General features: G+C 44.8%; 1 protein-coding gene across 2 annotated transcripts in view; it reads left to right on the top strand.

Moving 5' to 3' along the window:
* The window catches only part of CCDC61 (coiled-coil domain containing 61), a 538,795-nt gene that overhangs the window by 508,269 nt on the left and 15,904 nt on the right, over nucleotides 1-14,622 (top strand). For both annotated transcript variants that reach the window (XM_085625716.1, XM_085625715.1), the window contains exon 13: nucleotides 1,938-2,010. In XM_085625716.1, coding sequence (XP_085481842.1) covers nucleotides 1,938-2,010 — 73 coding nt within the window. The remainder of the gene's footprint in view (nucleotides 1-1,937; nucleotides 2,011-14,622) is intronic.

Below are 14,622 nucleotides of genomic sequence, written 5' to 3'. Positions count from 1 at the left end.
GCTGGCAGCGAGTCCTGCAGAACGGAGAACCCCCATCACCCCACCGTCAGATCTGTAATAACCCCTCCCAGCATATGTGCGAGCCGAGGCCCAGGGGGAGAACCGATGCCCCAAGAACCTCCGAGCTCAGGGGGGCGACCTGCGGTGTCGGGGCCCTGCGATGAAAGTGCTTAAGGCCGGGCCCCACGCTCTCTCCCCTCGCTTGACAAGGGGATGCCACGCACCCAGCCCCACGCCCCTCACTTGGGCAGACATTGCACTGAACCCTTGAGATACACCCGCAGACGGGCTCCTGCCCCTGTGGGATGCCCGCCCCAGCTCTATTTCCCCCCACCCCCCCCCAGTGCCATCCACTGCCACAGGGCACTGCCCTGCTGCCTAGCCGATTATCCATCCTACGGCCTCACGACTCCCCTAGCCCTCCCCAACCCCTCACCTCACACTCTGCAGCAGCAGCGCCTCTCTTCTCCGTAACCTTCCCAGGAGAAAGAGGAATATTCCATCTCAAACGTCATCGCGCGGATATCTGCTTACACCCTCGGCGGGGAGACCTGCGCCCGGAGCTGCCCCCACAGCCGCTGGAGTGATCCGCGTGCACACACCGGCGCCCCCACGCTCTGTAGCAGGTTGAGTGAGAGTGTCTGTGTGCCTTGGACTGGACTCCCTCTCCAGCACAGACTTGGATTTGTACTTTGTGAGCTGAGAAGGTGTGAGCCCTGGGAACCGTCTTTGGAGGCCTGCAGGGAGGAGAAGGTAAGGGGCTGGGGAAGAGTTGAGAGGGGTGGACGGAGGGGCTGCGGGGAGGGGGTGTTGGTGGGCATTCGTGGGGTTCATTCCGCTTCAGAACTCTCTCCGGATCAATGAGTGTCTGGGCTCGGGAGGACAGAGGCGCTGCGCCAGGTTCAGGGCTGAAATGGAGGTGGGAGGGGGAAAGGCGGACCAGCTACTGAGCTGCGAACTATTGGGAAGAAGTCCTGGAATGTACCCCTCGGTTGTATTTCATCAAAATATCGTACATTTCCGTTTCCCCGTCGGTCAAAGTTGCGAACACGGGGCATGCATACCAGGCCACCGCCTTTCTCCGAGGTCAAGCAGAAATGCCTCGGAGAAACGCAGCGGCGTTTTCGGATTCAGGGGCGTGTTTTCTTTCTCTCCTCTTGCCATTGGCTGGAATGTTTACATTCCATGGGAGAGAAAGAAAGTAAAAAACACGCCCCTGAATCCGAAAAAGACTGGGCTTGTTTGGAGAGACAATGCTCTTCTCCAATGGCTGACCAGTATTTCAGAGGCCAGCCAATGGAGAAGAGGTAAAAAAAAAAGGGCGGGTTAAAGCCCCACTCCTAACATTAAATCTCGGAGCGAGACTGCGCAAGCGCAGCCTTCGAGCTGAGACCTAAAAAACGGTGAAGCCCTCTTACTAGGAATTACGCGAGATTATTTTCAAGAAAAAAACCTTCTGGGCCACTGAAGCCTGACAAAGATGATGAAGTGAGTTGGGAAAGTTTCTGTTATTGGCAGGGATTTGAAAAAGCCATATTTGCCTGTACCATACATTTTTATGCAAAATGCAAACAGATAAGAGGGTTCTAGTTAATATAGTAAACTGAAGCGAGACGCCATTTCTTTTTGCTGAGTTTGAAAATACCTACAAATGAGGATTAAAACCTTCATTTGCCGATGCTGGAACCACTAGAACGCACCTTCCGTTCACCATCTTGCATTTGCAGAAATTGAGAATGCAAACCGTGAAAGTGTGTAGGTGAAAACGCCAGTCAAATCTGTTTGTTGAAAGCCACCTGCAAGGACACCTGACAACACATTTGAGGATATTTCCTGCTGGTGTGACTTCTCACTGCGCTGTTGATCTGCCTCGAATATGAAAGCTGCACAGTTTGATATTTTATTGTAAAACTTAATTATATTTTGTTTTTTTCCAGGAACCAAGGAACAAAACTGGCAATCGGAAACAATTGGCAAGTACCCCAACCAAAGGCAGACGAACTGGTAAAGGTGAGAGAAGTTCTTTAATGTTTGATTAATCCTAGTTATGCCATTCAGCAGTTCATGTGTTCCAGCGTGTGGGTGATGGGTGCTAGTGATTACTGCGGCAGATAATGCCATACTGAGCATAGCCTTAAGTTCCATATAAATAAGTAGACAGATTGACAGAATGGTACCAAATTAAAAAAGCATTGGCAAAGTCAAGCTGTCACACTGCATCCTCTGTTATAGAGGAAAATTAAAATGAATTTAATAAATGGATATCCCTATTTTTTTGCATTTGATAATCATATTCTGGCCTCAGGCCCATGGACCCACCCTTGTTCCGTGTTTAAAAATTGTTTTTGTGTGTGCATGTATAATTTAAGTGGGCTCTCCAGTAAGTGTCCAATTAATATAAGCAAGCATCCTTTAAGGTATAAACACATAAATCAGTGTGAGGGAGTTCTTGCTTTAAAAGCATGGGCAGAGAATGCAGGTTATTGTTGTAACTGCTTTTGTATAGTGCTGAAGTTCCCACTTTCGCATGCTAAAACACATCATCAGATAGGTAATACACTACACCATGGCAGTGTGTTTGATTTCAAGTGTGTCGTCCACAAAATGAGTTTCGGTGTCATGCACGAGTGACCAGAGTGCTGCTCTTACATATCCAGGCCTTGTGAGCGTGATGGGGTAAAATGAGTGCAAGATGGAGTGCACACAATTTATAGAAGTCGATTCTATGAGTTGTTAAGCAGGTACCTGTGGAGGTTTTAGTGACTGACTACTGAGCTTTTCACACGTGTCCATTTTAGAGTCCTTTCTACACAATGGTGAATCTTCAGCCTGAAGACAGGACATTGTGTTCCCAACTAAATGTTCGAACCGTACCCAGAGAATGTACAGGCATGTTTGTTGTCATCCCTGCTTTGTGCCTTGTAACATACCAAGCATACTAAATACATGGTAGGAAGACCAATTTCCTTTTAGAGTCTGTGTGGGGTGGGTTAGTGGCACAGAGCACAGAACTAAGTGAGGTGGATGTGGACTCTGATTAACAAGCCTTACTATCTATGAATATACCAAGTGTCAATCTCCTCCTCACTGCACCGCCAAGGAGACGAGAGACCACATTACTGTGACACCATATGTGATGAAATCTGTTGGGCAGACCCAATGACACAGTACCACCATGCAGTGTGTTTTCACTAAAGAAAAACTCGCAGGAAGCTTCTTGCACTGTTCCAAAGTAGAACAACGAGAGACGAGTAGGCCCATGTGCCAGTCTCACACATTTCCCTCGGTGGAAACACGTGAGCTTCTTTTTTTTTGGGGGGGGGGGGGGAGTTTTATATAGCGCAAACTAGACCTGAGACATCAGGTATCAGAGCGCTTTACATGAGCACCAGGTTTATTACAGAAGGACACATTCATTTTTGTAAGGCACGGGGAGATCATGTGATTTGCCCAGAATCACAGGATGTTCAGCGTCATTGCCCAAACTTGAACCCGGTTCCCCAGCTTCGAGGTCGACCGCTCTAGCCGTAGGGCTACATCCTCTCCCCAAGAGCTTCTGTCTGAGGATCCCGTACCTGTGGCAGGTCGCTCTTGCACGCCCCCTGGAGGAACTCTTCCTGCCACCTCAGAAACATTGGTATTAGTTCACTTTACCCAAGAGTTCAGAGTTGCAAAAGAATAATTCTTTTCCCTTTATGAGAAAACGTAAGTGACAAGGATTTGGTATGGTGGAACAATTAATTAAACTTTGAGGTTAGCTTGTCCAAATAACTCTTTAAAGCGATGCGGCTGGAGTACCCTGAGGATTGGGTAGCACCAGCCTTATCAGCGGAGGAGGTGGAGTAAGAGCTATGCTGGTTTCACCACTGGCACTCATGGCAGAAAACATCCTGGGCCAAATGTCTTTCCTGATAAAGCATAGCAAAGGGGAAAATCAGATATTCCCAACATTGCTTACCAGTTGGACCTTTGTGTTTAGAATTAAAGAGAAATGCAGCACTTGCACTCTCTCAGATTCTTCAGGTGCACGTCCTTCATGTGGAGACTTGGTGGCTGCCAGAGAGGCCGCGCTCCTTCCAGAAAGAGAGGCCATGCTGCTGCTGGCTGGTTTACCTAATGCTGTAAAAGCTCCACTGTCACAGGATCTGACTAGTAGAACAGAGACAGACCTGTATGGATGGATAGTCCAGCCCTTTGAACAGCGTCAGTTGGTGAACTTTTAAAGGGATGGCTGCGTATACTGACGCCCCAAACTATACCAGTCGTAAAAGACTAAGCGCCTCATGTACGTAGCCCAATACCGGTCGGTAACGGCCGATTTTCGGTAATTATACCGTTACCGACCGGTATTTAGGCTGTTGACATGTAGGGGGCTCATTTCTGTAATCGGTAATTTACCGAATCGGTAAAATTACCGAATCGGTAATTTTACCGATTCGGTAAATACCGAATACAGTAATGAGATGTAGGGGGACTGTGTGGTGGGTGTGGGGATTCGTTATTTACCACCAACTAATAGTTGGTGGTAAATGACGAATAGGTGTGTAAATGCATTATTGTGCACTGTGAAGTGTGCAATGTGGCAGACATACATGCCCCTAGGGCATGTATGTGCGCCACATGTGCACACATGGAAGAATCAGGGGTGCAACAGGGTGTCAATGTGACACCCTGCCACCCTTGAATGTGCTTCCCCCATTACCGAATCGGTATTTACCGATTCGGTAATGAGGCATACCTTCCCATTGATTCAATCAATGGGAAGGTATGCCTCATTACCGAATCGGTAAATACCGATTCGGTAATTACCGATTTACTCCGATTCGGTAACATTTACCGATTTTTTTACCTACATACACTTTACCGATTCTTAAATACCGAATCGGTAAGATTCGGTATTTAAGAATCGGTAAAGTGTATGCCACCTACATATGGCCCTAGGGCCTCATGTAGGTCGCCAAATACCGGTCGGTAGCGGCCGATTTTCGGTAATTATACCGTTACCGACCGGTATTTTGGCTTTTGGTATGTAGGGGATCATTTTTGAATTCGGTAATTTACCGAATCGGTAAAATTACCGAATCGGTAATTTTACCGATTCGGTAAATTCCGAATACAAAAATGAGATGTAGGGGGAGTGTGTGGGTGATGTTTTGAGTCGGTATTTACCACCAACTAATAGTTGGTGGTAAATAATGTATGGTTGTGTAAACGCATGTGATAGCGCTTAGAAGTGTGCAATGTGGCAGACATACATGCCCTTAGGGCATGTATGTGTGCCACATGTGCACACATGGCCGAATCAGGGGTGCAACAGGGTGTCAATGTGACACCCTGCCACCCTTGCAAGTGTTCCCCCCATTACCGAATCGGTATTTACCGATTCGGTAATGAGGCATACCTTCCCATCAATGGGAAGGTATGCCTCATTACCGAATCGGTAAATACCGATTCGGTAATTACCGAATTTTACCGATTCGGTAATATTTTCCGAAGGATTACCTACATACAAGTTACCACTTCTTAAATACCGATTCGGTAACGTTCGGTATTTAAGAAGTGGTAACTTGTATGCTACCTACATGAGGCCCTTAGTGTTTTTTTCTTAGACCCCCGGTTCGCCTCAAGGGCTATATCAATGTATTCATAATTTCACTGTAAGGAGCTATCTGTACCCCTCCTTTGAGGTGATATGGATTTTGCTGTGTGCCAAGTCTTATCTTCCTGCACTGCAGATATACACTGGCAACTATGGTTTGGTTGGATTGTCGCCGTGTTGGTGCTTTGCCAGCATCCATATTTACATCATATTTTTGATTTGCACTCTGGAGCATACAGGGTTAAGACAGAGATGCTGCACACTACAGCCCTTGCACACTACTTCTACCCTTGTTTCTTGACAGCCCATTGCTGTTCTAAAAATGCCTTGCACCTTTCCTTGGATGCTTGTTTCAAGGCGTTAACTGACCTTTCTTTGCCAGACCTGAATTTTCATTGTTACCGCCCTTATGCTTTCACTTAGCTTCAGACATCTAGGCGCAATATTCTAGCCTCGTGTCTCAGCTTGTCCACTTGGCTTTCCTCCAGATGTCGCTTTGCCCTCCCCCAACTAACAGATGTTTTAAGGCTCTCACTGTGGTTTGTTTTGGTCTGCTTGTCCTCTAAGAGTAAAAGCAACATGTGTGGTGGCGATCCTTATTTGTTACCATCCTGTTGCCAGATGGCAAATTTTTTTGTGTAAATAGGAACATGAAAATAACACATCAAAAAGGTAAAACTTGTGTTTAGCACAGGGAAATAACGTCCATGTACAGACTATAGCTCCCTACTGTGAAAATTGGTATCCATGTAGCACAAGAGGTGAACCGGAGGTTCGAGAAAAAAAAGACAAGCATTGGCATAGCCAATAGGTCTCGCCTTTGGGCCATATAAGTATTTAGTTATGCAGCACAATATCCTTACTGCAACAACATTAACTGTTGCATGGGTAAATACTTATAAGGTCCCAAAGGCGAGACCTATTGGCTATGCCAATGCTTGTTTTAAAGAGACGCCTAACCCTGGCTAGCAGTAACAGACTACAGGCGGTAGCCCATAAACCTTTAAGAGACCAGGGAGATAATCTGTAACAAACAACAATGACTCAAGGGTATCGTTTCAAGTGACAATTATAAATGCATGTGTAAAAACACAGTTACTCATATGCGATTTAATCCATAAAGGAAAAGAAGCCAGGGAAACATTTTATATAAATGTAGAATATATTTCAATTAGTAGGCATGTTGGACATATTAACTTCATATGTTCAAGCACATGGATCAGTAGCACTGCGTTACATTCAATAGCATGTAACCAACAAAATACTTTGTACAAGTGCTCGTGAGGTGTGGTGACGGCGCAAGTGACACATGATGTGGTATCGACAGTGAGGGGCGCAACAAGTGAGATAAAACCACGATTTACATGTTTAGGATACCGTGACAATAAATTACATGAAAAATACAATTTGAAATGTATGGGGTATCCTTGGGTGGGGCGCCAAAAGTTCTACTGTAGGAGTCAACGGCGTTTCGGCCTGTATAAGTCTTAGGTCATCATCAGGTCCGGGTTACATTAGTTCAATTTGTAGTGTAGTAATTTCAAGGGTGGGGAGGGGGTTGTTTCAAAGAAGTTGTTTAGTCCTCGTAGAGCATAGGTATACTGCTGACGTGCTTCAAGGAGAGGACATTTATGATTCCAGGTACTGGACTACCGAACAGCTCGCTAGTCAGTCGGTGTGTCTTGAATGAATCGCAGGACGCCGGCCAAAGTCAGGCTGGCTAGCAACAGAGGGTGGGTTGAATGTAAATTGTGTACAAAACATTCTGAAATGAGTCACACTCGTAGATTAAACACCACATGTACCTATTGTATGCATTGTATACGTGCTGGCATATTAAAGTGCTACACTCATACACTTAAACTTTGACCTGTGCAGTTCCTGTGAGTCAGAGAGGCACGCACACCGCCGTGCTTTGGGCGGTCTTTATATAGCAACATCTTGATGGGGCGACCTTTTCGCCCCAAACCCATGGCACAGCCAATACTGCCTCTGCTTAATTTCTTATTCCATTGATCTCTAATTAGCTACTTTTTCTCCATCGATCATCCAGTCATTCATTCATTTGAAATTGATTCCAATCCGCATGCTAGGAAATGCATTTTCCAAAGTTTCTCATATTCAAGATGGGCCATCCGAACCTCTATTCAAGAATACGTGCTAGTGCAAGTTCATCAAAGCAGTTTATTAAAACCCAATGCATTTCGGGCCACTGGGGCCCTTCGTCAGGGGAAACTGAAAATAACAATAAAACATGCATTATTATACCATTCCTCCATGTATGTACAAAATGTTATTTATAATATTGGTTACACCTCTCTACTCTTTGGCTAACACTCATGATATTCACTAATAATGTTTGCATATTTACAACGTTTCCATAGATATCCCCTTGGTACTTATAGCAGTGCACGGTCCCTTCCATATTTCGTGTTTTTGTAAGACTCAATGTCATTAGGTTACTATTTCCAGTATCATGACCCCTTTTATTTCTTTTCTTTCAACCCCCTTTCTTCTCATCATCTTCTTTCCCATCCCACCTCCATAATCCTTCTTTCAAACCCTTCCATTTCTGCAGCCCAATTCAATATCTCTCCCTCTAAATCCCCTCCGTGCTTACACCCCCTTCACATGGTGGGCAGGAGGGAGAGAGAAAGTTAAAGGGCAAGAGTGAGAAAGAGAGAGAGGTGGAGAGAGAGCAAGAGAGTGGGAGAGAGAGAGAAAGAGCGAGCGGGAGAGACGGAGAGAAAGAGAGAGAGAGAAAGCAAGTGGAGAGAGAGCGAGAGCCCGGGAGTGGTGCGTGCGCAGCCTTCTCTTTTTGGAAGCACTGCACTCGTGCTTGTCGTGCACCGCTGCACGTTCCCGCAAGCTGGATGCCGCCACAAGTACGAGTGTGTGCTTCCAAAAAGAACAGAACGACGGCTAAAGGTTCTCCTAAGCAGTGCGTGCGCGCTGCGTAGGTGAGACCTAAAAAATCACTAGTGTAGTGGGCAAAAGAACGATGGATTTAACCCAGATCTCTTGACTGGGGGAGAATGTCTGCATTGTCAGCATTCCGTCCATCAATTGTTTGTTGTAACGCTTTTCGCCCTAAGTGGGATGGGTATTCCCAGACGTGGGACCCGTGCTCACTACGCCACTGGAGTCAAGCTATCCTCGCTGATGACGGCTGATAGCCAGAAACCGGTCCTAGAATGCTTGATTCCGGTCCAGGGAAGACATGGCTTGGCAGTTCGGGCTGGACTGTTCCCATGAGGCACAGGGTCAAGACTGATTTGCATATGGCCATGTCTAAACTGGGGTGGTGTAGTGGGCAAAAGAACGATGGATTTAACCCAGATCTCTTGACTGGGGGAGAATGTCTGCATTGTCAGCATTCCGTCCATCAATTGTTTGTTGTAACGCTTTTCGCCCTAAGTGGGATGGGTATTCCCAGACGTGGGACCCGTGCTCACTACGCCACTGGAGTCAAGCTATCCTCGCTGATGACGGCTGATAGCCAGAAACCGGTCCTAGAATGCTTGATTCCGGTCCAGGGAAGACATGGCTTGGCAGTTCGGGCTGGACTGTTCCCATGAGGCACAGGGTCAAGACTGATTTGCATATGGCCATGTCTAAACTGGGGTGGTGTAGTGGGCAAAAGAACGATGGATTTAACCCAGATCTCTTGACTGGGGGAGAATGTCTGCATTGTCAGCATTCCGTCCATCAATTGTTTGTTGTAACGCTAAAAAATCACTAAGCGCTGTTCCAGTCTTGGCGCGCTCCGTATCCATTAAGATAATTGTAAGTCTTATAGACAAAATGTGTTTGAACTGGCAATTTATTTATTTCATATTTCTGATAATATATGGAAAGATTGTGGACATCGTAAATTGTGAGCTGGAATGTGTTCGTCCCTGGTGAGTGCTTCCTGCTGCATGTAGAGCGAAAATAAAGCAGGGAAAGCTGGTCTGAATTTTAGATGGTGGCATTCACATTTGAAGCAATTGGAATTGATTTTTATGAGCTTTTAATTGTTAACTGACAATTATAATCCTAAAGAACTAACATTTAATTGTTTCAAATGTGAATACCACCAACTAATATTCAAGACCAGGTTTTCATTTTTCAGGGCTGTCTAGCATTATGCATGTTTACTTTCACTCAGACTACACACTCCTGCAGGACTACATTCCAGCTCCACATGTATGACAGAACAACAATAATGAGCTCCATTGCCTAGATGCTGGCCATAACTAATTGTTAATCATTCTTTGCAGGGGCCCATCTGCTCTCAATGGCAGGTTTTGCACTATGATGATCTGACAGTCAGTGTTTATTTATAGCTGTCAATTGTTAAGATTGCTTATGTGCAACATATTCATAGTTTCATTTCCCTAATACCGATGTCCAATTGTACAATTGGCTCACTAAAGTAACTGTTTGATGTATTTAATGCAGTAAGATATGGGGCAGGTTTTGATGTGTTTATATATTTAATCACTACACTTTTACAATTGCTTTCTAAACCTTCTTTCTTTTTTAAATTTGCTTTAAAATGTCCCATTTCCCACTGGTTTCTTGAAAGTTTTCTCCCCACACCCAACATAACACTTATACCCAACTTTTACTCCTCACAACTTTTAAATGTCACCAGCTGCCCTGTACCATAGAGTTTGGATTTTCCTATAACAACTTGAAGGTCTCAGAAACCCAGTTATTCCTCCCTTGTGCCAAGACTTTTAGGTCTTTGTTTGCCAAGACCTTTTGATTTTGCTAAAATTATATGTATAATGTACTTACTTATAAAGGGCTGCCTCCAACCTTCTTTGCCTGTTATTGCGCCATTCACATTTTTCTTCCGCCCACTGCAGCATGTAGCACAGGGCAGTAGGTCAGCTCATTTCAGCCTTTTGCTAACTTCACTGTGAGTGACGACATTCTGCCATTTTATTAGGAACACGCACACATTCAAAGAAGTTCCCAGTGTCAGGAACTATTATGGCAATGTGTCTTTTTTTTTTTTTTTTTTTTTTTTTAGCCCAAAAAACATGTTTGAGGCAATATGTGCTGTAGAAACACATGCAATGCATAAGTCTGCCATCTAGTGTTGGGCTCGGATGATTACAAGTTGTTTTTGTTCCAAGAAGTTTTCTTTTAATCACAATCCTCTTGATGATACTGCCCATGGTCATTGACTCCATTTCCAGATTGTGTTTTTTCCACCTACGGGTTCTGATGTGATCTCTCCGCTCCGGTTTGAGACTCTTTCGGGCTCTCTCCGGTTCTCTAGTAGATCTCCACTCAACGGTATTGTCTCAATCTTGTAGTTTTATTTTGTTCCAAGCAAATCACCCTTCTGCGAGCGGGTCCACGAACGGCTGGGCCTTTTCTTCACTTCCACAGTCCTTTTGAGAATGACCTGCTAATGGAAAGAACTCTGTTCCGCTTCTGTCTGAAGTCCAAATATTTCCATACGACCAACACTCCGTTTGCAATCTATGCCTCTCACCAGATTATCGAGAGGAAAGCTGTGAGGCCTGCAAGTCATTTTGATCAAAAAGTCTCTTTGAGATCGACGTGCTTGACGACAAGAGATGCAGTGTGAACAGTCGGACGATGTACTGGGCATGTCAGGTCGAGAACAGGAGTAAGGCGAGGAAGCATCGGCAGCACAAGAGGAATCATTATCAATACACGATTCCCAGTCAGATTCTGCCCAGGACTTAGCCACCTTCCAACCAGTACAGAAGCATCGGACAATGAGTAATTCTACCCATGATGCAAAGCCCAAAATATCGTCTCCGTCTGAAAAAACTGCAACCTGTCCCCCACTGTAAGAAAGCCATGGCGTGCACCGAAAAACAGACTCAGAAGCCTCGCCCTCTGGCTCGGCTCTGAAAGCTCGGCCTAGAGCAGGAGCCTCACCTCGTCGACCTCTGGGTCTACAATGCCTCGACCATCAGTTTTGGCACCAAAACAAAAACATACGATTTCGGATCCAACCACAGCTGCACCTAAATCAAAGCATCCTTCACTGAAGTGTTTCATTTTCAGACCGAAATCTCCACCGGAGCCAATCCTCAATGTAAAGCATGAACGGCTTGATCCTAGGCCGAAAACGCACCAAATTCCGCCTGGAACAAAGAAGAAAGTTCTTCAACCAGCAAAACCCCACTCTTCTTAAAAATAAAAAATAGTTAACATTCAAAGAGGCTTTGCATGTTCCTGAACAGCCTCCAAAGAAGGATGCTGCCACTAGCCCTTTGCATATCCATATTCCACCTTCACTTAACCTACTAACACCACCCCCACCATCCACTCAACCACCTCACTCCCCAGACCTATCTGAGACAGGTGACATATCCCCTCACTCACCCGTAGTATAGGATAATGATGTTATACCACAGAACATACACCCTGGGGATGCTTGAGATGAATATGATATTGAACCACAAGGGGATAAAGACCCTGATATCTATCTCATTCGACCAACAACACCTGATGATGCCTCTGCGTTTCAGGATTTAATAGCAAGGGCAGCAGCCTTCCATCAAGTACCTTTACAAAAGGACACAATAGAGGATTTCCTTTCTGAAAACGTATCTAATGCTCCAAGGGGAGCACAGAATCTACCACTCCTGAAAGGCATGGTACGTCATGTAGAGGACATTTTTAAAGACCCTTTCAAGGCTGGAATCATAACACCTCACGTTGACAAAAAGTATAAAGCTGCACCCTCAGTTCCGATATATATTAGAGACCAGTTAACCCCAGTCTCTCTTCTAGTGTTTAATGCAAGAAAAAGGGCAAACTCCCAAACATTAGGTGATGCACCACCCCAGAGAAAGAATCTAAACTAATAGATGGTTCTGGAAAACATGTAGCTGCACAATCCGCTAACCATTGGCGTATAGCCAACACCCAGGCTGTAATAGCTAGATATGATCGAGCCCACTGGGACGAAATGGAGGGGCTCCTCCAACACCGCACAGAGGAACACAGAAAAAGGGGGCAGGAAATTGTTAATGAGGAAAAGCTTATTACCAACAATTCTATAAAATATGCAGTAGACGCAGCTGACCTCGCTCCTAGAGGTATAAATACTAGCCTCCTATTAGGTAGGTATGCATGGCTCCGTGTCTCAGGATTTAAGCCTGAGGTACAACACGCAATTTTAAAACTCCTATTTGAAAAAAAAACATCTTTTTGGCTCTCAAGTAGACATAGCCCTTGAGAAAATGAAAAAGAACACTGAGGTCGCAAAATCAATGGGGCTTTCCAACAAGCACCTACAGGTGCAAGATCTGCCTCTTCAGACAATACTAGGTCAGCATAAAATAACCAGGGACAAACTTCTACTCCTAAAACATTGAACAGGGGTTCCTTCAGAGGAAACAATTTTAAAGGAAAAGGTCGCGGGAATAATACCTATACATCAAACAGTAATACCAAAAAATGACCATTCCACCAGACCATTTAACACCTGTCAAAGGTCGTCTTCAACCCTTTCTCTCAACATGAAAATCAATCGCAACAGATCAATGGCTATTATCCATCGTGGTTACTGTCTGGAGCTTATTACAACTCCTCTAAATATTCCACCTTGCAAACACAAACTATCAATACAACATCAAAATCTCCTACAACAGGAAATAACAGCTCTATTACCAAAAGGAGCAATAGAATCAGTTCAAAAAACAGTATCAGGGAAGAGGAGTATACTCTCTATACGTCCTTATTCTCAAAACAGATGGGTCGCTACACCCTATTCTTGAACTCAGACCACTGAATCAACATCACATTGGAACACTTCCATATGGTCACTCTACAGGAACTCATTCCTTTGCTACAAAAAGGAGATTTCATGGCTTTCTTAGACTTAAAGGACGCCTATTTCCATATAACTATCCATCCCGCACACAGATAATATCTAAGGTTTCAATTCCAAGGAAACCATTATCAATTTAAAGTTCTTCCCTATGGAATTGCCACTGTAGCATGGGTATTCACAAAATGTCTAGCAGTAGTAGCAGTACATCTAAACAGACAAAACATCCATGTCTTTCCATATTTTGAAAAAAGCAAACAGCCTCAGCTGTTGCCAACAAAATACTTTACAAACCCTAACCCTACTACATCAATTAGAGTTCACCATCAACCTACAGAAGTCACATCTACAACCAGCTACGATACAGCAGTATCTAGGAGCCATGCTCAACACACAATCAGCGTTAGAATATCCAAATACAGACAGAATAAACAGCATAGTAACATTGGTTCAACAGTTTCGAACTGTGACTCAAATCCCAGCCAAAACATTTCTACCACTTCTAGGCATGATGGTATCTTGCAATTCCATAGTCCCACATGCCAGACTACACACAAGACCTCTCCAGAAATGTCTCTCCCATCAATAGACAGAGTCACTGGGTCAGCTTCATGATCTAGTGCTGGGAGACATCAGCACACACCACTCTCCGCAATGGTGGAATCCACAGAATTTATCCAAGGGGCAGCTGTTTCAAGACCCAGTTCCACAAATAATTCTCACAGCGGTTGCTTCCCTGACTGGTTGGGGCGCTCATCTGCAAAACCTCACAATTCAGAGTGTGTGGGACTCTAAACACATGGATCTCTTTATCAATACCTTTAGCTGCAAGCTGCTCACCTAGCAGTGAAAGCCTTCCTACCTCAGCTACAAAACAAAGTTATCCTAATTCAAACAGACAATATGACAACTCTGTATTACATCCGAAAACAGGGGAGGTGGGGGAGACGCACTCTCTCTAATTATCCCGGTTAGCACAGAAAATATGGAGCATAGCAATACATCACAACATGCATCTTCTAGCAGAACATGTCCCAGGGACAAGCAATCAAGTTGCAGACTTTCGAAGCAGAATGCAGCAACAATCCCATGAATGGGAACTCCACCCACAGTCCTCCTACCACACTTACAAAGATGGGGGTTTCCACAAATAGATCTGTTCGCAACCTCAGAAAATTCAAAATGCCCAGACTTTGCAAGCAGGTACTCA

Source organism: Triturus cristatus, chromosome 9 (assembly GCF_964204655.1).
Source record: "Triturus cristatus chromosome 9, aTriCri1.1, whole genome shotgun sequence".
NCBI lineage: Eukaryota > Metazoa > Chordata > Amphibia > Caudata > Salamandridae > Triturus > Triturus cristatus.
This window is presented reverse-complemented; position numbering and strand designations above follow the sequence as displayed.